The sequence below is a fragment of the Amphiura filiformis genome, chromosome 2 (genome assembly GCF_039555335.1).
Source record: "Amphiura filiformis chromosome 2, Afil_fr2py, whole genome shotgun sequence".
NCBI lineage: Eukaryota > Metazoa > Echinodermata > Ophiuroidea > Amphilepidida > Amphiuridae > Amphiura > Amphiura filiformis.
The window spans coordinates 53,405,659-53,430,084 of NC_092629.1; the positions used below are offsets into that span (position 1 = coordinate 53,405,659).

The 24,426-nt window shown below is 37.9% G+C and overlaps 1 protein-coding gene across 1 annotated transcript; it reads left to right on the forward strand.

The window, feature by feature from the left end:
- The first annotated feature begins 60 nt into the window (after positions 1-60).
- LOC140141431 (uncharacterized) lies at positions 61-24,183 on the forward strand. Its single transcript, XM_072163289.1, has 18 exons — positions 61-134; positions 6,653-6,760; positions 7,365-7,618; positions 8,980-9,150; positions 9,454-9,711; positions 10,873-11,049; positions 11,839-12,093; positions 12,407-12,646; positions 14,049-14,243; positions 14,995-15,240; positions 15,471-15,665; positions 16,207-16,461; positions 17,408-17,564; positions 18,214-18,341; positions 18,989-19,249; positions 20,278-20,316; positions 20,684-20,866; positions 23,218-24,183. The coding sequence occupies exons 1-18, from the start codon at positions 61-63 to the stop codon at positions 23,238-23,240; spliced, it is 3,219 nt and encodes a 1,072-aa protein (XP_072019390.1). The 3' UTR covers positions 23,241-24,183.
- The last annotated feature ends 243 nt before the right edge of the window (positions 24,184-24,426 follow it).

Below are 24,426 nucleotides of genomic sequence, written 5' to 3' on the forward strand. Positions count from 1 at the left end.
TGTATTCAAATTTTAAAAGTGCTCCGATTCGCCCGAAACTTGTCTCAAATCATTGCTCTAATGATCCAGAGAAGTAATAATATCATTACTGTTACCTGTCTAACAGATTGTATTGATGAGACCGTGGAAATCAAGTGAGTTTTTTCTTGGCATGAAAACCTTTTAATGAAATTTATCATGTTCATTTATGATTGATATGTAGATCGCCATTTCATGCGATCTTCACAGATATACAGTATATTGCCGTAAAAATCGGTAGAATGACCAAAATCCTGTATAATCGGTAGAAAGTACGGTAAAATACCGTTGAGTTGCCAACATGTTAATGTTAAAATCACAGGTGTTACCGCACACGCACGAAATTAAATTTAAACACAATCTGTCAGGACAGTACGGCTATTTAATATTTAAAAAATTAAAATAAATAAATACATTCAGTGAAATAGTTATTAAACTTTACGGTAAATAACCGTCAAGTTTACGGGAAAGTACCGTAAAATAACGGTAATATTTTATAGTGTAGCCCTCAATAGATAATGCTGGTCTAACCATTTTGGAACACTTATAGTCTTGTTTTTTCCTTTGTGATATAAGTTAAACCACCACAACGTTTTTATTACCAATAATTTTGAAGTCTAATGACCAATAATATCAAGCTTTAAAAACTAATAAGGTTTTATCAGTATTTTAGTTCCCAAAATAAGTATATTAATGTTAAAGTTTAATTACTTTTAATAAATCATTGCCATGAATACACAGTCTTTCGATTTCCTAATTCTGAAAGTCTGAATTAGCTTTTTCGCAAGATATCACGCGATAAATTTCAGCGGTTGACATTGCTCCAATGAAAACGGGACAAATTAGAGCCATCTCTAAAACCACAAATAATCGTACTTTTGACCCAATGAGTTTTTAAAGCACCAAAATGCGCTCTCATACCTCATTGGTCAAAAATCAATCGCTCGTCACGCAACGACCAGGCGGCATAGGACACGCAACACGGACGTACGAGGCTGGCGAAGATACAGGGCTGACAGCCCCATTCACAATACACGGTTAGCGATTATAAATGGACAATTAACATACTTACAGTGGGGTACTTTGCAGAACCCCAACGGTTTTAGAGTAAGATAATTTTGCTTTGACACCACATAACAAATTTAGAATTGTTTGTGAAGATTTCATGATTATGTGTTAATCCAATGGCGACGTCAAAAATAGCGATATCGCATCCACCATCATCTGGCAACGACTGGACGCTACCACCCCGCCGCCAACGGCCAATACGCGCTAGCGATCAAGAAACCAACACGTGGAGCCCTGAAATATTTTTGCCATGGTAAGAGAGATTCGCTGGCTGATTTTGTCATGGAATAGCAATATAACGGGAGGGTCATTATCCCAAATAACCGGTTATACATGAAGATAGATTATTAAAGTAAGACTTTCTGCAGTTGATTCTTGTATTGGACTCTTATTATGATTTTGAGGGTCAATTTGTGGGATATTTTCAGAATTGGTGACGTCACAGCATTGTTAAGTATTATTTTTTTTGCCCTGGGTGAACCCACGTAGATACATATTAGCTACGTATCGGCTTTTTCCGCTTTTAATAAACATGTGGAAAAAGGATCGGATTTTCCCCATCGCACGAGGTTTTGGGAATAAGGGGTGAATTTCGCACTGTTTTGACATTAATGGTGTGTTTTTGGAGCAACACTCATTACCATTTATACACCGGGAGGGAAAACAGATATATCTGTACAGTCACTAATCATGCTATATTTGCGGGTACGGTCTGCAACATCTGCATTATAGCATTCTAGCCAATAACATGGATCTTATTTATAGGTTAATAAATGCGTATCATTTGTTCGGAGAGAAATTGTACAGGATAATGCACGCATATTGAGATGTAGATGCGTCTAATGCACAATTCCCGCAGAATTCTCACTAGAATTGGATTATTTTGTACAATTCTCTAGAAACAAGTAATACGCATTTATTAACCTATTTTATCCGTGATATTTGCTATTTTTATAACTAAATTGTGACTAAAAATGTTGAAAAACGGAAGCAGATGTGATAAGCATCAACCCGCAAGAAAATGAACGCACCCGAAACACCGAGCACTAACTAATAAGCGTACTACGTGGAGTGCGCTCCTGTGCAATTATACAATATTTATGTACATTTTCGAGTTGGTAGATAAAACAGCAATTAAGGGTTTTTTTAAACAGTCATTCAACACAAAAAACAATTAAGATTAACCTCAATATTTAAGACACACGACCTCATCAGGAGAATGAGTGATTTTGTGAAGGAGTTGACTTCACGATTGACCTGAGATGACCTTAGGTCGAATCAATGAAGTGTACAGTGTCGGGAATCGAGGCCCTGGTCACGGTTGAGTTGCGGCGAGTGTCTCCTGATTTGTATGGACAGTATCCACGCCTTGTGAACTGTACACTTCATTGATTCGAGCTAAGGGCATCTAGGTCAATCGTGAACTCCTTCACAACATCACCGGAGTTCTCCTGATGAGGTCGTGTGTCTTAAAATATTAAGGTTATCAATTATTTTTGTGGTGAATGACTGTTTAAACCTTTCTTATGTAGCCCTACACCTTGTATTTTACTACGTTTACTTTGATTGGTTTCCACTATCTAGGAGTGTATGAAGACTGATTCACACTTCCTATAAGTCGACGTAGGGTATTCGTTGTTCAATCTGTTTCAATCATTTTTTTATCTTCTAGCGAATACTATATAATTACTTGTTGCGTCAACTAGTTGACGTCGAATAAACAGTATGGACCGGGCCTACCATGGTTGAATGTAGGCCTTTCAGTATTCTATCAGTCATGGCCAGTGGTCGAACTCTCGGGTTGAACTATCCAGCTCAGAATCAGAACACAATCGCCTTGGAGAGAACCCAACTCGGGCATGGACCATACAACTTATTGGGGAATCCCCTTTATGTCCCAAACTTGTTCCAAACTAGTTCAGTCATATGGGTTACAGGGCCGTAAAGACATCCGGTACGTGTAGTTTACTACTAGTACTACAATAATTATGTGTTTCCTTTTGAGCAAGTGTTTAAAGCGAGTCAGAGGGGAGTATGACCTATCGGTATTTGAGCTCAAATATTGAGACAAATAAAGCTGACACACAAGCCCGGTACACAAGAGCCATAGTATTAAAGGAGATACAAAGGCTTGATTTAAGTGGTGTCATTTCCGTCCAAGGTGCATGATTTATTATTGGCATTAACTCAAGAACCGCAAAACCTATGAAAGTATAAATACCATTATTGGCTTCCCTCACTGTATTTCTTTAAGATCAATGTATTATTAGTAACCATGATAATTTGAAGTACATTACAGTTTTTAGGTAAATCTTTGAGACATACATATCAATGGTTAAATGGCTAAAACGTGGCTTAAACTCCTACCATCCCGCCTTAATGGTGTCTTTGACACTGGTCCTGAAACTGATTCCATTTGTAAGGCCGGGAAAGGAGGGGAATATTTAGGATTTATATTGAAACAAAATGTCTTTGATGTAATAACAAAAAAATCCCAGGGGCACTTTAATATGAAATCGATATAGGTGTAAGGTTGCGCCTTTGGCAGTTAAAGGGGCATTCATTATCTAAATCAATATATTATTGAAAAATAACACTTTGATGCTTTGCAAAAGTTGATTCTACAAATCATAGCTTTGAAAACTTGATTTATTGTTGTAAATAAGTTACGTACGTTTTACAAAAGTGTTGTTTATGCCCTCTTTACAATATAACTCAAGAACCACAGGACCTACAACAATATATCTGAGATATTTGAATTCTTCTACACGCTCGCTATGACATGATCAATGCAAATAGTTGCTAACCTCAAGGAGTGAGAAAATAATACAATAATTATGGGGTGCTTGTGTGATTTTTAGGACTTTTAATCCTAAATTAGGTGAAAGGGGGCAATGGGTGCCCGGGGGAGGCACTCCCATATTGGTGTCAATAGACCCCTTTTTGGAGGCAAACTCTACACCCAATGACCCCCTTTTATCATCAGCTTACACCCAATGACACCAGCTTACACCCAATAATCCCCCTTTTTAATTTACACCAAATTTGGAAAAAAAAACCCCAAATTTTTGATTAAATTTTATATATTTTTGTGGCAACTTTACTGAGCTTCAAAATTGCATATTTTCGCAAAAGTTTACACATTTTTGCCCAGAACGTTATTTTTCACTTCCAATTTTTAGCAGTTCCACACTGAATGACCCTCATTTTCTTGGAGCCCGCACTGAATGACTCCCATTTGACGATCAACGCAACAAAACGCACTCTTCCTCATTGGCTAAAACCAATAGATTTAGTCGGCAAACTGTTTGTAGCCGACAAATCATGCGCTCGTCGGCAAATTGCGATGCGTCGTAGAAATGTGAAATGTGCGTTAACTGGCGCATGAGATGTTGATGAGAAGAGCATTTCATAATGCAGGATGTATGGTGCAAAATCGACATTCGACAATCTGACCAACACCACTCCACTGGTTGCCAGAGTCAAGATTCATCAACTCAAATTTCTCGGCCATATAGGCCTACTGCGTCTTGAAGACGACGAACCTGTGAAAGAATATGCCCTTTATATTCCACCACACGAGAAAAGGAAACCGGGACGGCTGCGCACACTGTACTTACAGTATGTCTAGCACCTCCTGGGAGATACTGAAGGGATGCTGCAGCCAAACAAAATTGTTTCGATTGCCCAAGATCGCAATAGTTGAATAAAGCTTGTAGTCGCTTGCTCCGCAGCCGACTGATGATGATGATGGTGGTGGTGCAAAAACAAAAAAGATATCTGATGGCTGATGACACTGTTTGATCATGATATCTCGTGTGCAAGATCGTTGGATACTACAGACCGTCGAAGCCTAGGATCTACGGTTTTGCGGGCGCATCGCAAGCGGGGCGCCCATGGGTAGCCAAACTTGTGTGCACTTTTTTGCAGCTTTGCTCACTCCACCTCCGGGATCGTAACTTTGAGCGCCCCATTTGTTGTCACCTTGCTACTCGCTACGCGCCTGGGGGGGGTTATAGCTGGCATGGCACAGAAGGTATCATACCTCTCAGAGATATCAACTGAAATTCCCCTGCAACAATTACCTTATTGGGGCAGTCCCTTTACACCACCACATGTATACTTGAGACATCCGGAATAGTTTATGTGACAAACTAACGATTTGGATCCGGATTTGATAGTATATAAGTAGACCAGTTCAAAACAGTAGTTCATTTACTTCGTTAGCGCGACCTTCTTTCACGTGACTTTGTGAAAAGTGGCAACTTTAAGTACTTGCCATTTCTCCGTGTCGCAACTTACTTAACCCAGTTTACATGCAAAATACCAACAAGGTTGGACAAGCAATTATCATCGCAGGCTGAAGAGAACTCCAATCACACTGGTCTCCACAGCGCATAATGGAGCTTTTTCTTCACTTGCTGTTGGTGTATGGACTGTTGCACATCTGCAACTGCGCCAATGAATGTAAGTACTTTATAAATTAAATCTCCAATATGAAAATGATGAGCAGCATATACATAGTAGTAATTAATCGAATTTAGCTATGTTTTAGGACTCCTTTTTTCTTGTTCTTCTTCATTTTTTCAAAATTAGAAGTACGGAAACGTAATCGAGATAAGAATGAATTCGGCGTTAACTGCAGTTTCAATGAATTATGAACAGCACATAATTATGTTTATGAAAATTACATACTTTATTTACAACAAAAACACATCAAGCAAAATTATTGATTTTGAGATATAGCTAAACAAAGGAAATTGTTCCTTTTTTTTTTTGTTTTGGAAAATCTTCATATATTTTGAACTGGTTGTTCACTTTCAATGTGTTTTTCTGCAAAATGGAGGTGTTCACCATCCTATAAGAAACTGAATACAATTGGCATCCCTTTTGAATTTGAAACACGTATAATAAATGTAATAAACATATTTTCAAAAGGCATACAAATTGTCAATTCAAATGTGTCTTGTTAAGAAGTAAATTTCAAAAATATATGATAATGTGTTGGACCCGGATTTATAATTATTATAACGTTTCATTCATTTGAATTATTCAAGTAATAAAGGAAGCTAATAAAGCAGCAAGGAAACATCGATGGCATCGAATGTCTAAACGTTTAACGGTTTATTGAACTCTTTAACCTCGATACTTCCTGAGTATAATAACCACATGTACCGTGATAGTAATAGGCCTTATTGTGGATAAATCTAATGACCAGTGTAAAATTGGTAAACAAACTTCGTTATAAAGATAATTACATGCATTTTTACACATTTCTTAAGATGGAAAAAAAAGAAGCACAGACAAATCGAAAAATGAATTAACTCTCCACGCGGGCGTCGACTGCAGACGACAAGTACAGTTTTGTTCTTAAAAATTCAAACAAGCCTTGTATTGGTTCAGTGGTTCTTAAGATAGTTCTTGATATTTTGAGAAAATATCTCAAAACTAGGACTTTTTTATGTTGAAGCTATAATAGGTAGCACGCAGAGTTTTAAAACAAATTCTGGCTCTATAGCTTCAAATAATTTTAATAATTTTTAGTATTAATATTAATTTCTTCCAGCCCGTGTGATGATGCTGGCATTAGTGAAGCTGCTAACGCTCATTGCAGTGTTATTACGAACACCTTTGACTTACTTCAAAATGAGAAACATTTTATAGGTGGTTTGAGGTTAGTATTATTTGTTTATTTGTTTGTTAAGAGAATGTTTTATCTTCTTTCCCTGTGTTTTGTATTTATCTATTTTGCGTGATTTGCGCATTAATTTATTAGCGTTCAAATCTGATAGCGTTCTTCTGTCCAGCTGACGAAATCTGTTTAAGCTTAACTGACTTAACATTAATCTTAATGCTTTGAGATTTGTAAAATTAACACAATGCTTTGAGAAAGTCAGAAGGTTTCTGGCGACCAATTTTTCACTTGGTCTTGACAAATTAACTCTAAATAGCTGCTTAGTTGTTATAATTCTCCAATACTGTATTTTATTCTTCTTTTAAATGCATGAGCATGCTACACTGGGAATGCGACTCTCAAATGTGGTTACATGAATGGGTTACTTCATTTGAAAAGTACACCCCTGTGTCTGTGTGATGGGAGTTTAAGGTCATGTCTTCCATAGGGGACGTACAACTGCAATAGCCCTATTTTGGTACACCCGGAGGAGGGAGCAATATTTGGCACAAAATTTATAAAAATTAATGGACCCTTCCCCGGGGAATATAATTATTGCACAGCCCTTAACTTAAACTACAATGTATAACTTTTTATCATAAAGGTACGAGACTGATACACCAATTGAAATGAATACCTTGGACGACGAAGATGACGTGGTAGGGATAGCCGACCAGCATGGCACACGGGTAACAGGAGACACAAGAATTGACACAGAATCTGCAGCAAAAATCGCAACAGGTCAAATATTAGGAAACGCTGGTGACAACTCTAGGGCTCTACCCAGAGGAGGAAGATATTCCAGATTCAGGTACAAGAGACAGCAAGCAAATGGAGGTCTATCACTGAATCACCAAGGTATAGTTACTATTAATATATTATACGGAAGGTTGATTTGTTACTTATTTCAGATTGATTAAAATCCAGGATGTCAAATTTAAATTTTTGTTATTCTTTGCCAAAAAGTGTTATACTAGTATCGATAAGAATTGTTGTCAAGGGGGTTTTCTGTCCATTTTAAGCCGAAATGATGGGTCTGAAATGAAAGAAAATCACTTAGCCGCTTAACTGTGGGGCTCTAGGGGAATTGGCTAATAAATCAACGGGGATCCTTGATTTTAAGGGGAAAATGATTGTAATTAAAGCACTCTAGACTAATATTTCACAGCGTATTTTAAGTAGCCTACACCATGGCATTTCAATCGTGCAAAAAGCAGACAATCGAAATATGAGGGCGTCCTTGCATTTTATTTTAAAGTTATTAGGAAAATGTAGTACTAATAAATTTCAATGTAGCGCTCTGCTTCAATGTACCTCTGCTGTGACTCAATTAGACAAACAGTATACAAAGGTTGCCGGATCGAATCCGGTCAGATCACTGATGTGTTTTTTACGTAACTTATGTACGCTAGCCGCTCTACTCTGATTAAAGTGTGCAACATACCTGCTTAATATTGAGAAAATAAAAGCCCTTGATCATGTTGGAAGTAGTTACCCTTATTATAATCGGAATACCCGCTCCTTTTGGAAACAATTGACACGATCGAGGGATTTATGCTTCAGTCCAAATATGGAGTGGTGCGTTGTACTTGCGCATGTGTATAAGCCCTTTAAGCACTATTGAAGTACATCCTCCACCCCTCCCATCCTGGAAATGGGGCACTTATCGGGATTGTTGAGATTCCATAGGGATTAACCGGTTGGTTGCTCCATGGGGTAGGGGTTTATCGTTTTGTTACTTGTGTAATATCCCCAAGTAATCGTCCGATCCTGTAACTAGGAATTGGATGGTAGAAACCAGGGATGGGCTTAGTAACATACAATGTCATAACGTTGCCTCACTGTCTTAACGGTCAGGTGTTAGCATGAGTGTATATAAAAAGTGCCCCATTTCCCAGGATGGGAGGGGTGGAGGATGTACTTCAATAGTGCTTAAAGGGCTTATACACATGCGCAAGTACATCGTACCACTCCCTATTTGGACCAAAAAGTGTCAATTGTTTCAAAAAGGAGGGAGTATTCCGATCTATAATGTCTATTATAGGAATCCGCAGGGACCAGGTAATATACTTTATAACCAAACATTACATCAGTTCCATTAGGTATGGATAGGGGAAGTCCCGGGAGGGTAAGTACTTGAGGAGTGCATTATTTGATGTTTACTCTTTTTTGTCTTATCATCCAATTATAAACAAAAATGTATTTTGAATTCCTTACAGTACATGCTGAAAGTATGAATGTACAATATTCAGCAGTTGGTTTACTTCCTTCATTCCGGGACCCAGTGACGGTGAACGCCAACGTCAAATTTTCCGACAGCAGCTCTGTTTTTCAAGGCAGCGGTTTATGGAAACTCTCTATGTATGGTAGCAAGAACAATGATGGCACAGGTGAGCGATTAAGAACTGTCTTTCTTTCTTTTCTTTCCTTCCTTCCGTCTTTCTTTCTTTCTTTTTCTTTCTTTCTTTCTTTCTTTCTTTCTTTCTTTCTTTCTTTCTTTCTTTCTTTCTTTCTTTCTTTCTTTCTTTCTTTCTTTCTTTCTTTCTTTCTTTCCTTCTTTCTTTTCTTTTTCTTTTTTTTGTTTATTTGTTTCTTTGTTCTTTCTTGCTTTCTTCTTCTCTCTTCATTTCTTTCTTTTAATTCAAAACATTATATTTAAGACAAATGCTTAACTTTTTAATTTCCTATTTCAGGGGAACAGTTTCAGCGATATGACCAGTTGCTCTCCACTACACAGCAAGCCCAGACCGTTACACCAGGTGAAGATATGAACTTCAATCAAGCAAATGGAGATATTGACATGACTGCAATAGGCTGTAATATGGAATATCGATATCTATGTTTCGATTTCACGGAAAGCGATAATTCTAATCCGACATTTACGTTTACCTCATCTCAAGACGATACATCGAAGATTACTTTCTGCAGTGATCGATGTGAAACATTAGAGGGTATGTATTAGGGAACAAACCAAAAGATCGATGACGTCCTATAAACGTAACTAGTTTCGTTTCTCAGCCAACCCCCTCCCTCCCTACCAGAAACGTAATAATGAAATGTTGAAAATTTTGACATAATAATAATAAAGACACATTCTTCTGACCGATGTTTTTGTACAAACGTAATCGAGTATTTTTACCCCCTCCCCCCTAAACGAAACTAGTTTCGTTTATAGGACGTCATCGATCTTTTGGTTTGATCCATTAGACTGGGCCATTACATTAACCGAATCCACATTGAAAATCCAATTTAGTATCTACGCCCATGTTAGCAGCTCTGCCTTGATTGACATAGCATACTACGTTACATGACCCTTAAAATTTTAAACAATTCTTCTTGACAGCAATTTTAAACAATTCTTCTTGACAACTTTAGTTAACCCCTGAGCACTACCTAGCGATCTAACATTCTCTCTGATTGGTCTATTACATGATATCTTCATTTTAATCACCAATCAGAATGGAGTTTTGCAAATAATTCACCCCAATATTTTTGTGTGGCGAAATTATTCTAACAATTTTGCTGATTGGTCCAATTGATAATGAAAACTCCTTTTTGACTAATAGAAAGGTAGTTCTTATGGGGGTTAAGCATTCTTTCCCTGTCTATGATATGAGAAGTTTTCATGTTACCAAAGGGTATGACCCAGATGGGGGAATCAGTTACTTCAGACTACGGGAATAAGTTGTACATCAGAGGACTTTCGTTCAGTCCAGCTTTCCAGGAATTACCTACGCTTCACGCATTTAGTTGTCGAATGATGACAACTGGTATTGTCTGTTCCAACTCCATTGACACCTCATGCATATTGTAGGATTAGGCCAATGCTCACTGGAGGGGTATGGAAACTAGCACCACAACCCTGTTATATTGATTTGCAAAGTGAAATGCTACTAACAATACATTCAAAGGTCCAGGCAAATGAATGAGATGTCACTGGATCTGAAACAGATAAACGTGACTGTGATGTAATAAGCATTGTTAGCCTTTGTGGTTTAATGACTTATTAGGCCCACGGTCTTTCTCAATTAAACTGACAAAACGTGAAAATGTGACTAATTAGCAAGTACTAATTAGCTAATACTGTCACTATGTTATCGTTTATTCAAAAGGAACGGCAGTTTCAATTGGTCTGAAGTACAACCTCGAAGCTACGGGTATTACTGAAGGTCAGAAAGATTCGTTCATCATCAATGCTACTGCTCGATTCTCTGAGGCTAGTGATGATATTCAAGGTACTGGTCTATGGAAGCTGTCTATGTTCGGTAGTAGGAACCAGGATGGAACAGGTAAGAGATTCAATGGGTTGTTCCAGTTGAAATCTATACACCCCATATGGAAGACACGACCTTAATCTTCAACACAGGGGGTGTAGATTTCAAATTGAGCCACCCATTCAGGTAACTCCATTTGAAATTCACACTCCCTGAGAGATTAAGGTCATGTCGTCCATAGGGGGTGTATGGATTTCAACTGGATGAGCCCAATTAACTGGGTTAGTGGAAGCTGGCCACATCTGCAATAGCTGCCATTGTGTCATATATTTATTTGTGTACATTATAGAATGCAGAATTTGTTTAATTTATATAGGGCAGCTATTGCAGATAGGACCTTCTAGAGCTAACTGCTAAGATAAATGTGTCAAATAGAGCAGTAAAATCATTGCTAATCAAGCCTACGTGACAAACCAAACCTTAGAACATTCGTTAGTTAATTTGGGCTTTGGCGGGATAACCCCGGCATTTGTAGTATGAATTTGCTTACCAATTTTGGGATTGGGCTCCAAAAAGCTAGATTTGATTAGGCAGGTGAAAAACAAAACAAAACAAAACAATAGGTAATCAACCGAATCCTTGGTTTCGCTATACAGTGATTCACTTCTGTAGCCTAACCATGAGTCCATGATTATGGAAGCAAAACCTTAGAATCTGCTACGTAAATCGTGAGTTTTGCTCAAAATGATACAATCAGTTATGCTACGTACGTGTCTGTACACACAGTGGACAACTTATTTCAACCATTTAAGTTGATGGCAACTTAATATCTTATCATCACCTTATTTTCACGTTTCTTACAAGGTGAACAATTGGAACGAGTCGACCAACTATTGACGACCACTCAGCAAGCTTTGCCCCTCGTAGGGGCCCAAAACATCACTTTCATCCGAGCTGGAGGAGAATTTGATTTCAATCTAATTGGGTGTGGCACAGAGTTCCGATATTTATGTTTTGAGTTCACCAAAGGCGATAACCCTAACCCAGATTTCCAATTTATACTTCCTGGTGGATTAACAACGTATAGGACTTGCAGTGATAGGTGTGCGCCCATAGAAAGTAAGACCTTTTAACATTTGTGGTGTAAATAAGCAAAATCAGTCCGAAGTTGGACATATTCAATTTTCAGTGTCTTATAGGATTATTAACATCATTTACAAAGCTACATTTTGCAGAAAACCCCATTGAATTTGGACAACCAGTTTAAAAGATGTGAGCAGTTAAAGAGTTGTCCATACTTCTTTTGTTTGGCTATATCTTGATATATAAAAAAAAACCATTTAATGCATAATAACAACATAAATCTTAAACTATTTTAAAACTACTATTATACAAAGTAAACAAGTCGTTTTCATTGTTTCATTCTTTCAAGATGGAGTCCTCACATCCGGATTGCACGTGGCATGGACAGCCCATGAAGTTCACGCTGGAGTTAAAGACCATTTCACCCTTAACGCCACCGTTACATTCGCAGAAGTAAGCGATGAAATCCGCGGTTTTGGCTTGTGGAAACTCGCTATGTATGGCAGCAAAAACAGTGACGGATCTGGTGAACAATTCCAGCGATTTGATGAACTACTGACCAACTCGCACCAAGCGCAACCTCTGATAGGTAGGATAACTGACGAAGCATAATTTTTATTTGTATTAGTATTAAACGCAATCTGTAGTATTCATATAATTATAATCAGTTTTATCTTAGTTAATGTTAAATCATGACGAATTCTTGGGCATTGGAGCCTGCTTCATGCAAGGAGTTAATGCCAGGCCAGACTACCTGAGAGAATGAGTGACTGGTTACTAAATAGCGTGTAGTCTTTGTCTTTAATACTCTACCAGGCACTGAGCACTGACATTTGTATCATTATTTAATTTTTACTTATTTTCACTTCATATATTTCCTCATGTGAATATAATTATGAAATTAATTTAAGCTATTGTTTTAGTGCAAAGAAGCAATTTAAAATACCAACAGCAACATTATAACCATGATAAATAGAGTCTATAACATAGTAAAACTTTTAGTGAACATAGCTTGCTGCAAAAATTATATACTGATTTTACTGTGAGCTACTGTGTGAGTAATTTACCAGAGGGCATGGTATGTTATGTTCATACAGACCCATATCCACCTGTTGTTAACTGGTCAATGATGACATATGGTATGAATACACCAGTAGAAATTGTAGCTGTCAACTTTCAAAATCTGATTCAAAAGGTTTAAGGATATGTCCAGAAAATGATGAGTGCGCAAGCTTCATTAACGAATCAATTTCATTTTCGGAAAAGAGGTCCTGTCGTTATGAATAGGGACGAGGGTGTTTACTAAAGTAATGTCTAGACTCTCTCCTCTAGACAGTCTGAGATGGAGCAGTGTTATCACGAGCTTGAGCATGATGGGAAATCATGTAACCATACAGAACTGTCAGAACAATGTTAAAAATGTGCTTTTACAAAAATTCAAAAAAAAACTTTGTATACAGTAAGCCAAAAAATTAAGGTACCAGTTGTGTTCACCCCTGTCTATCCTAAATAAAGACAAATATGTCAATATTAAAACAAACAGCTATAAATAACTGAACTCTTTAGCTCTGATTCAAGACCTTATTTGTTGAAATTGGTTGAGAGTTAAAGAAACGGTGATCTAAAGTTGCACTTCGGTGTTCTAATCAATCGTGTCAATGAAAGCATGACGCTAATTTTTCGTGCTAATCAATGGAAGCACAGCGCTAGTTCCCTTGTTCGCGAACGCTTTGTGTACAAATCAATAGCGCATGCAATAGAGGAAACTGCATCTTTGAAATTGGCACCTTCCTTGGGGTTTTGGATCGTCGTGTCTTTATTTCTTGAACAATTTCAACGAATGAGGTCTTAAATTCCAGCTAAAAGATGCAGCTATTGGCTACTGGTTCCAATTATGACATAGCTGTCTTTGTTTAGCATATACAGGGGGTAAACATAACTGGTACCTTAATTATTTGGCTTACTGTATATTATCTTACGTTTACCTACAGGAGATGGAGACATTACTTTCTATGGAGCACACGGTGAGCTAGATATCACGAGAATAGGATGTGACATCGAGTACCGATATATCTGCTTTGATTTCATGAAAGGCGATAACCCATATCCTGATTTCAATTATACGTCTTTCCAGAGTGATACGACTAAGACAACATTGTGTACTAATAGGTGTAAACCGATTGCAGGTAATTATTACATTACATTCCCTGACTACACTAATGTGATATTTACTCCGCACGATATACTCGTGCGATACTATCTTTTCATATTCATTCGCCTGTGTATGAAAAACCTTGCACACATAGAATAGATAAAGGTTTGAGCATTATAACAATGGAGGAAGCTCCGAAATCCAATGTAAAAGCTAAGAAGCGTGACTAAAACTGTCTGATTTACATAACAAAGCAGAACATTTTTAGAGCCAATACACTTTTGCGCAAGTTAGTAGTCATCTGGTTTCTCATGAGATAACTAAAGCAACCTCCTAGTATTTTAGATGAGATGTCTCAGTTCGGTCTATCCTTTGTGTGTACGACTAAATGGACAAGATACGTAATGAGGAGATTAGGCGCGGGCTGAACGACGGATGAAACGGTTTGGCCGTTTTCAGCGAATTCATAACCACCGTGTTCCTCGTAAAGCCTACCAGAACAACTTCACTGTCCCCGGGTCTCCAGATCGCCCGCCTAACAGATGGAAAGGCCGAAGTACAACACGACAGGATGGTATGCTGGATATCCGGCATTTAAGTCAGACTGGAGTGCAGGAGGTTAACATTGTTTGAGGTCGAAGTGCCGCACCGGCCGGCCGCGGACTGAGGCAAAAGGCGTAATGTCACTTCGAAAGGTGTATAATGTCATGTTTCATTTTATTCTCTCTCCTCACATCTGGAATTCTAACAAACCTTTTGATCTCTATCATTGTTTGAACGTATAGGTACCGCTGTCGTAAGAGGACTGAACATCACCTGGTCGGCAACGGGTGTGAGACCGAACCAAAGAGACCCTTTCACCATGAACGCAACAATCCAGATGTCACAAGCTAGTGCACCGTCCATCACCGGTACTGGTTTATGGAAATTGTCAATGTACGGAAGCGGGAACGAAAATGGAACTGGTGTACAATATCAACGGGTCGAGCAGCTACTTAATGCGAGCCACCAAGCCCAGCCCCTCACTGAAGGTCAGTAACTACACATGCGATATATTATAGTTATAAACTAACCGATTACCCGGCATTCGTGGTTTGTTCATTTAATTTCGTGATATTTTTTTAGATCACCTTACCATTTGTTGCTACCTCTTGTAATGATGCAAATAAGATTTACGATAAATAGCGCCATCATTGTTCCCCTTTAGTTTAAAATAACCGTGATAGTTAACACCAGTTTCATTCTATCCTCAAATTTACAGGTCAGGATATGGTTTTCATTAACGCAAGTGGAAATCTTGATATTTTGGGTATTGGTTGTGGTTTGGAATTCCGATACCTATGTTTTGATTTCGCGAAAGGTGATAATCCACAACCGGATTTTAATTTTACGTCTCTCCAAAAAGCTGACTCCTCGAAGATAACACTCTGTTCAGACAGGTGCTCACAAGTGCAAGGTGAGAGTTTTTCTATGCGTATACTAACGGGTTTGCTTGACACATCCATCAGTCCGGGTCAACTTCTAGTCCAGGCAAAATGTAATGTAATTTACTAATTAAAATATCGGACCTTTTCCTTATCAAATCGGCCGATTCACAATACGATGCGCCTCGAACGGTTGCTGGGGAGAGCCCAAAACACGCAGTACAACACAGGAACATAGTCATTGTGTAAATGTCAATATAATAATGTTAAACTTAATTCCGCAAATGCACCCTGAAACAGCAATAAGGCCTACAAGCATATTTACAATAGTAATAGATCCATTTTCTATCTATTTTCAACATTATTATTATTACCTTCGCATGAATATCTAATCCAATGGTTGTTGAGCTGCTATGTCGACTCTGGTGGTAACAAAATTGGACTGGCTGGCATGAGCAACCGTTACCGGCTCATCGTATTGTGAATCGCGAGTATAGAGGTCTTTTTTTGCGTTTTCTTGGCTGTTCCTACATTTCATTCATTCATGGTATCTATTTTTTACTTCATTTGCAGACTTACGATTGCAAAACGGTTTCATCCTGGTAGCCGATTTAGCAGGAGCTATTCGCATTGCGCCACTGGACACTTTCAATGAAATACTGACGTTTCAGACCATTCCACTCCAGCAATTAGGTGCACCTGTTGCTGTCGATTTCGACCCGGTATACCAGAAGATTTACTATACAGATGTGCTAACTAAAACCATTCAGCGAAGCAATCTAGATGGATCATTGCAGGAGGTTATTCTGAGCCTTGGAAGTGAATCCAGTAAGTACGCTACACGCGGGTGTCGACTGCAGACGACAATTTTCAGATTTTCTTTGAAAATTTTAAAAATGTCAGAATTTTACATTTTCATGACCATATTTGGAATCAGCATGAAAAATGCAATAAAATGAGTACAAACAAGCCTAGTATTGGTTCAGTAGTTCTTATGTTGAAACATATGGCCATCAGTAAAGTCTTGTAAATCTGAAATTCTGGATTCGATTTCCGAACGAGATCAATTTCTTGTTTCTTCAGAAAACAATGTGTTTCAACGGCGACACTACACGAAATGTGTTACCTCTCGTCGTTTAAGCCTCTTTTATCCCTGTTATGTACAGACAAGAAAGTTAGACCAATACTTTGTGTCATGTAACTCTAATAAATCATTAAGCATAGGATCCAATTGGAGCCAAGTATCCAAGATTTCGAATGTTACACCGTTTCGGTTGGTTTATTGCCAGAAGATGATTTAAGGAAGCCCCATCATGCACTGCAAACGTGTTATCACTAGAGTTTCAACTGCCACTTTACTTTTCAAATCCAATTGCATTCTGTGCAAAAGATGTTGTTTAAGAATTGTGCGTGTGTCATTATTACTCAGAACAAAAGTGATGTATGCATAAAGGATAATTCACACCTTCTGTAGGTAACATAAAATGTGAAATCGACTAGCATTTTGAATGCGTTTTTATTATAAATATATCAGTCCAAATTCAAATTTAACCATGCCCGTCAATGCAATGTGCGAGCAGTGGTGTCATGTTCACTCACACAGCTGTGCTAACCGCAAGTCAACACAGTGGCGTGGTCGGAAGTGCTTAAATCATCCTCTGGTTTATTGCATAGGGTTTATTTACGTCAGGCATTAAAAGCTTACTCCAGGGAACATCTTGCCGCAATCAAAATGTGAAACTAAACTTTGAATGGTCATGTGTTCATTTTTCAGCCCCAGATGGTCTGGCAGTAGATGATGTTCATCGCCTTCTTTACTGGACGGATGCTACCTTACACAGGATAGAGAAATCCAACCTGGATGGCAGTGAGCGCTCTGTTATCATGACTAGTCCAAAGCCACGCGCCATTGTCGTTGATAAGACAAACAAGTATGTATCTTTCAATAAAATAAGTGGGTTATAGAACGAAAAAAAGTGAAACATTCGTAACGGCCGTCAATAAGCTTCAAAATAACCAGGCGGCAGGCACCCATTAGCCATTTACCCAATGGTCATAACATTTTGGCTCCTGGTCCACACCAAAATCATATGAACCAGGCTCTACTTTTTTTGCTGTAAATAGAGCCTGTTAGTTAAAGCAGGTTTTGTATTTAATGTGTACAATTGAAATTTAAATGACTCTTGGCTTTTTAAAAATGGCCCCTGGTGCACTAGATAATCACAGGACCAGCAGCTGCTCTTTGTAAATGTGTGGCTCCTGGTCCAGATCTGCTTATTTTGAGGCTTGGTCGTCAATATTTTGGGCGGCAAAATGTAGTAAATAAATCATAACAAAATGATTCTAAAGTCGGGATGACTTTGTCGGCCTACCGTCCCATTGCTTGGCGAAGTGGAAGGGGGTGAGACTCGTCACAAGAGTAGTTGCAACATATGGAGAAAGATGTTTTTGGACACCGACGTGTGACCAACTCAGCACTGCATGTTCAAAATTGGTCGTAGCAATTAAGGAAGACGCCGGTTGCTTGCATATCTCGTCTAAAATATTAAACTGCAACTGTTTCGGTTTTTTTTGCTTCAGCCGACTTTTCTGGACGGACTGGGGGAGCACACCTAAAATTGAAAGGGCAAATGCAGACGGGACCAACAGAGTGACTTTGATAGACACGCATCTGCAATGGCCTAATGGATTGGCCGTAGACTTCCCAGGTACGTAAAGGATTTCAATAACCTACATCTTGACCAGTCCCCATATATTTGCATACGAACATGTAACTTGACCCTTTATTCTGCATGGTAAAGATTTAGGGCAAAAGGCGAAGATCCAGGTTTTTGCTGCAACATAAACGGTAGTCTTTTTCATGTGGAAATCCTTGAATTGAGTAATTGACCACCTGGATTTCAGTGGTAAATATTGATTTCATAAAGTGGTATTCCGATTAATTTCAACATTTTGTTTCATGAAACTTTGAAGTCTGAACAAAAAATTGCTGAATTTGTTGAGTCATAATACACATTATACATAAGTGCGCCAGAAATCCCGTGTCATTTTTTGACACGGAGGACAGTTTAGATCCTTTCTGTGTGACATGGAAAATGGTCATTTGCATAATAAATGAAATATTAATCCTTTTCTAGCGCGTTTGTGTAAATGATGTCATGGTGGATTCACCCGCTACTTGTGAAAATTTACACATACAAATTTCGGCTCCGTTATTTACCCTAAACAATATCAATTATGGCCATCAAATGATGCGTAATTTGTATGAAATAAAACAAAGGACATCGTTTCACGGTTAATTTCATATTATGGAAGCAATCACTAAATTCAGCTGAACAACCTATTTATTTTCAAGGAGGACGGATGTACTGGTGTGAAGCCGGTTTGAACCGCATTGAATCATCAGACCTCAACGGAAACAACCGCCTCGTTCACCTGAACACCGGAAACAACCTTGACATCCATCCATATGATCTCGGCATATATCAAGACGTCATCGTATGGTCCGATTGGGCTTTCCGTAATTTAGTCAAGATGGGCGTGCAATCTATTGGTCAAGCTCGACTGACGGGAGACCCTGTATTTAGACGAGGTGGTGGATTACATATCCAGCAAGGTAGGACATAGCAAATATTGCCAGCTCCAACAAAATCCAGAAAAACTCGCCAGACATGTTTTTGAGTTATAGGCCTTTAAAGATGACATTCCCATTAAAATATTCAAATTTTGGAATTCTTTATTTCATGGTATTTGATTGTGGGACTAAGTGGACTTTCAACTTAGTGGAAACTAAGTGGAAACTAAGTGGAAACTAATTGGCCCATTACTCGGAATAGCAATTTGGCTAAAATATCAAGGTATCTTGAAAAGTTCTGATGCTATTTATATAATTTTGGAATCATTTTAAAGCTTGTTGTCTAGTGCTTACATTTGTATTCAAATCATGAAATTTCAAACATGCGACTTCATCCTGGTTTTGTCAGAGCGGGTCACATAATAAACCCAACAAATACCCAACGTCTGGTTATAAAAACGTGTTAATAAAACTCATAAAACATATTTTGAAAACGTGATGAAAAACATTCTATCATAATGTAATTGAACTATTGACAAAATATTTTGCAAAATATTTGCCCAAAATATTTTGCAATAACGTTTTTAAAACGTATTCATGATCTTTATATCACCCAGCATTTAAATGTTATTAATAACTTTTTAAGAACATTTTTGTGCTTGCTGGGAAGCAAATCTCTTTATTTATTTTATTGACATTTTGACAATCATTCTCTATTTTATTAGCACTATTATAAACATGGATATTGTTTAAGCTTGCTGTGTGGCTCACAACTTCAGGTATAGCCAAAATGTTAATGATGGCAGCCATTTTGATTTGGAGCTCAGAAGCCAAGTTATATTCCAAAATACGTAGAAAATGGCGGCCATTTTGAAATTCAAGATGGCCGGGAGAAAAAATGGTAACAATTTGATTTGAGTTCCTGGAACCCTTATCTATCTTTTAAGACCAAAATCTCAAATTGTTCCATTACCTCCCACAAATAATATAGGGTAGGTCTACTACACTATATAGCGTGAAACAACACTTACATTTATATTTTGTTTTCTTTTTTTTTTTTTGCATCGCAGCCTTCCAGCCTTCCAGGACTCGTCGAAGTACATCTCAAAGTAAGTGCGTCGACTGCAGACGACAAGTTTCAAAATTTCTGTAAAATTCCAAAATTGCAGAACTGTGCGTTTGTAAAACCATATTTGGAATCAGCATGAACCCTACATATGTATGCCTAGCACGCAGAGAATTTAAAAATCACCTCAGCTTGTGTTGCTGGTAATAAGAGGCAGTAAAGGGAGAAGAAAATATGAGAAAAAAAATCGTAAAATACCACGAAGTGTGTATTTTTAAATACAAGGTACATCCAAATTTATTTTCAATTTGTTTTTTCCTACTGAAAGAAAAGATGTATCAACAAAATTGGCTATTGGCGATGTGTAGCAATAGCATCCTTTCTAATGATATTTTATGTTGTTCTTGTAGGTAACGGACCATTCACCAAATGTCATGACGTCATAAACCCAGCCGATTTCTTCAATCAATGTACGGAGAATTGGTGTGGATCAGAGAGTTATGAGCAGTTGTGCGATGATATAGCTGATTATGCAAATGCATGTCAACTCCATGGAATTGACGTCGGGGATTGGCGTGGCGCAGCTGGATGTGGTACGTTATGTTTAAACTCCATTGAAGTCCTTCAGGTGGTATTACACCCCCTGATCAATTTTGTGACTAATTTTGAATTTTTCTCAAAAGATAACTACACACTGGTAACAAAAGTTATTATATTATAGGGGCAAGGAATCCAATTACTTAGTGGTTCATTATATATATGTTAAGAAATGAGGTACATTCTAGCGGTATCTCTTTTCTTATCATAACGTACCGCTTGTAACTGCTTGTCTTGAGTCACTGAAATTCCAGTGTAGTAACTGAATTCCTTGCCCTTATAATATACATAACTTTTGTTACCAGTGTTTTATTATTTTTTGAGAAAAATGCAAAAATAGTCACACATTTATCAAGGGGTATAGTGCAACCTTAAAGCCATGTTGTAACATTTGCATAAAACATAGATCTGCATTTCTTTCCCACAAAATGTTCACGTCAGATTTTTTAATTTTGAATATCGCTATTTAAGGTTACACGAAGAAACGTATAAAAAACGTATAAAAGACGTATAAAGTTGTTCTCTAAAACCGCGTTTTCTCAGTAATCAAATATCGCAGTGAGTCAAATGTTGGTGCATGGATGTATCTTAACATTATTTTTGTGTGTTTATACAAAGTTTTAGAATCCGTTTGAAAATCCTTCGTTTAAATCATTTTTACGCACCATGTTCACAAGATCAAAAACACGTTCCATGCAACTTTTTTTCAAATATTCGCTCGTATAAAACTACGCCGAGTGATTGTTTTCTCCTTTTTTGTATTGTACTACAAATCGACCAAAGAAATAATGTTGCCATGGGGAAGAACCAAAAACAGTACCGATTAAATTTTATTAGCCCGTTTTTGGGAACAATTTTCGAGAATCTTGTACCACAAAACACTGTTATGTTACATTATCGATATCTGGATTGTGGAACGTTAATTTTGATTTCTAACTGCCTACATTATTTCTCAAAAGTATGTCGATTCCTTTACCATTTGAATTTCACTCCAAATTTAAGCTACTTTTGCAAAAATCGAGGTTTTTCGCCATCGATACCTCCGACATTTACAGCGGTGATGAGATTGTTTATCATAAGAGCCTGGTATGCACTATTCCATAATAGTCAGTTTGAGATCAATTGATTTCACAGATCACTCAGTAGCTCAATCGGTTAGCGCGCTGGACTCACGTTCGACTATATAATACTATTGTTTTGAGCTGGAAAACTTTGGTACGTGTTCGAGTCCCTATGTGGTCCATTCCATCTATTTTATTTTATTTTTCTCTCACTTTTTTCTTTTTTCTTTTCTTTTTCTTCGTTTCTTTCTTTCTGACTGCAGCGATTGATTGTTTTTGCCCGTTTTTTTCATTATATAATTCAGGAATTTTTAGGCTATAGGCCTACTAGTCTAATAGGCGCGGCCATATATTTTTACAAATTAGATTAACCCAATATTGGTTGTTGGTTTTGTTACTGTTGTTGTAGTTATTGTTGTAGGCCTATATATTGCATACTCAGGGTATAAATAGCCACACTAGGCCTATTATAGCCTATAGGCCTATAGAAGCCGAAAACGGCTGCCCACAATCACCCCCCTTCCCCATCAGCCCATATGGTCCTATCATGGTCGCCCCTTCCCTATCCCTGCAACATATAGGATGACTCACGAGCCGCGCCGTGGCCCTATAGTTCAGATTGATACACTATTGTACGCGTGAGGTCATTCTTTTCTGCATGGCTGTTTCCATTATTAACTTACGCCCCTCTGGAATCAAGCCTTGAAAATCAATTGTATTTAACCTTAATACCAGTTCATAATGTCGCCAATGCGCGTCACTCTGTCAATCGTGACTGAGTTCGGTACTTTTGATGTGTGATGTGTGTACTGTGGGTGGGGTTTGTTTGTTTGTTTGTTTGTTTAACACGGTACAAGACACGATAATAGCTTGTAATATCATCTGTGGAAAACAACGCTGAGATCATGTAGGCCTATATGGATACAAGATGCATGCACAAGTCAAACCAAAAAAAAACTGAGGCAATTACAAAATAAAACCAAGAAGGCCCTTAAAACGCATGCATGACATTAGTTACAGGATAGAAGAGAAAGGAAGAAAAAGAAAAAGAAATCAAAGGAAGCCACTTCCACAATTTTGCTGTTATCCTAAGTATATGTGCACGGATGAGAAAGAAAATGAGAGTCCCAAAAGTTGGGGTGGGGGGGGGTATGGCTGGGTGGATGGGTGGGTATTTTTGTGTTGGACTGGGCAGTGTTTGAGTAGTTGGATAATATTTGAGTAGAGAGGTCATTTTAGTATTAGTTTGGTTACATGTTTTACCACTCACTTTTCTTTTCTTTCAGATGAGGATAATGGAAACCAGTAATACGGCGATGGCATGATGAATTGACGATTACACTATACAGAAAATCGTTTCAGAACTTTTTTGAAACTTAACAATTACGTAGCAAAATAGTGCGCATGCATTTTAGTACTAATTATTATTGCCTCTAAACACGCACTAGTTTTAATTGTGTACATAAATGTCAGTATCATAGAAGATAAAAGATGATTTGTATTTCCCCCATCATAATATGTCATGAATCTTGTATTTTGAAAACACTTAAAAAATGACAACCTATTTCATCGCATTGTTGCAGTCCTGTTCTCTGTTGACAAGGGTCAGTTTTCAGTGAACGGCTCTTTTCAGAGACATCGGTTATTTACTTGTATCTGTTAACAGGGGCGGTCTTCAGTAAACGGCTCTTTTTAGGGCCACCAAAATTTCAACATTAGTAGATCTGCTTGTTCTCTGGTGACAAGGGGCAGCAGTCTTCACTGAAGGACTCTCTTCAGAGCCATCAGTAGTCGGAGGGGGGGGGGGGCTATATATCTTATTCTTTGCTCTGAAGAATTTAGAGCTACTCCTGTCAAAAGCTTGACAGTAGTAAATAGTAAGCTCAGGAGACGTGGTAAGCATTTTGACCATAGAATTTTTAGTTTTCACTATTTCGTCCATGTGCACTCAGTGCATGATGTTTAATAAAAAGTGTGTACGTAATTGCGTTTTCCCTCTTTACTTTGTACTTTGTATATAAATGTTTTAATTTGTAACTTTATAGGCCGAGGGCTTGCACCTAACGAGTATGCTCTGCGTCTTAACGTCCTCATTCATCATCTTGCGTATACGTTTTTCATAATAAAGATAATTTCCCTTTCCCATGTATATTGTATAATTTATAGAAATATATTTTTTGCTATTTCCATTGCATATTGTTTTAAAATGTATGGAATAATAAAATTGACTGATGGTTGATTTTACAAAACAATTAATCTTGTGCGTTTGTTGTTGTTTTTTTGTGTGTGTTTTTGGGTGGGGTGTATTTGTAAGAATGTACACGAATATGGTCCAATGTCATATATTTTCATGTATTCCAGTTGGCTCAATCCATAGGGGGCTAGACACTGGTTCGTGAGTAGCTGTGAGTGCTTAACGGTTCTACAATCTTGGCGGAAAAAGTTGCCACACCAAAGCATTAATTGGCCAACATCCATCCCCGCCCCCCTATTGC

What these genes read in the sequence shown, in the direction of transcription:
- LOC140141431 (XM_072163289.1), top strand. Translation starts at nt 61, where the DNA reads ATGATCCAGAGAAGTAATAATATCATTACTGTTACCTGTCTAACAGAT. An exon ending in GATGAGACCGTGGAAATCAA is followed by an intron (nt 135 to 6,652) that starts GTGAGTTTTTTC and finishes AATTTCTTCCAG; the next exon opens with CCCGTGTGATGATGCTGGCA. An exon ending in CAAGAACAATGATGGCACAG is followed by an intron (nt 9,151 to 9,453) that starts GTGAGCGATTAA and finishes TTCCTATTTCAG; the next exon opens with GGGAACAGTTTCAGCGATAT.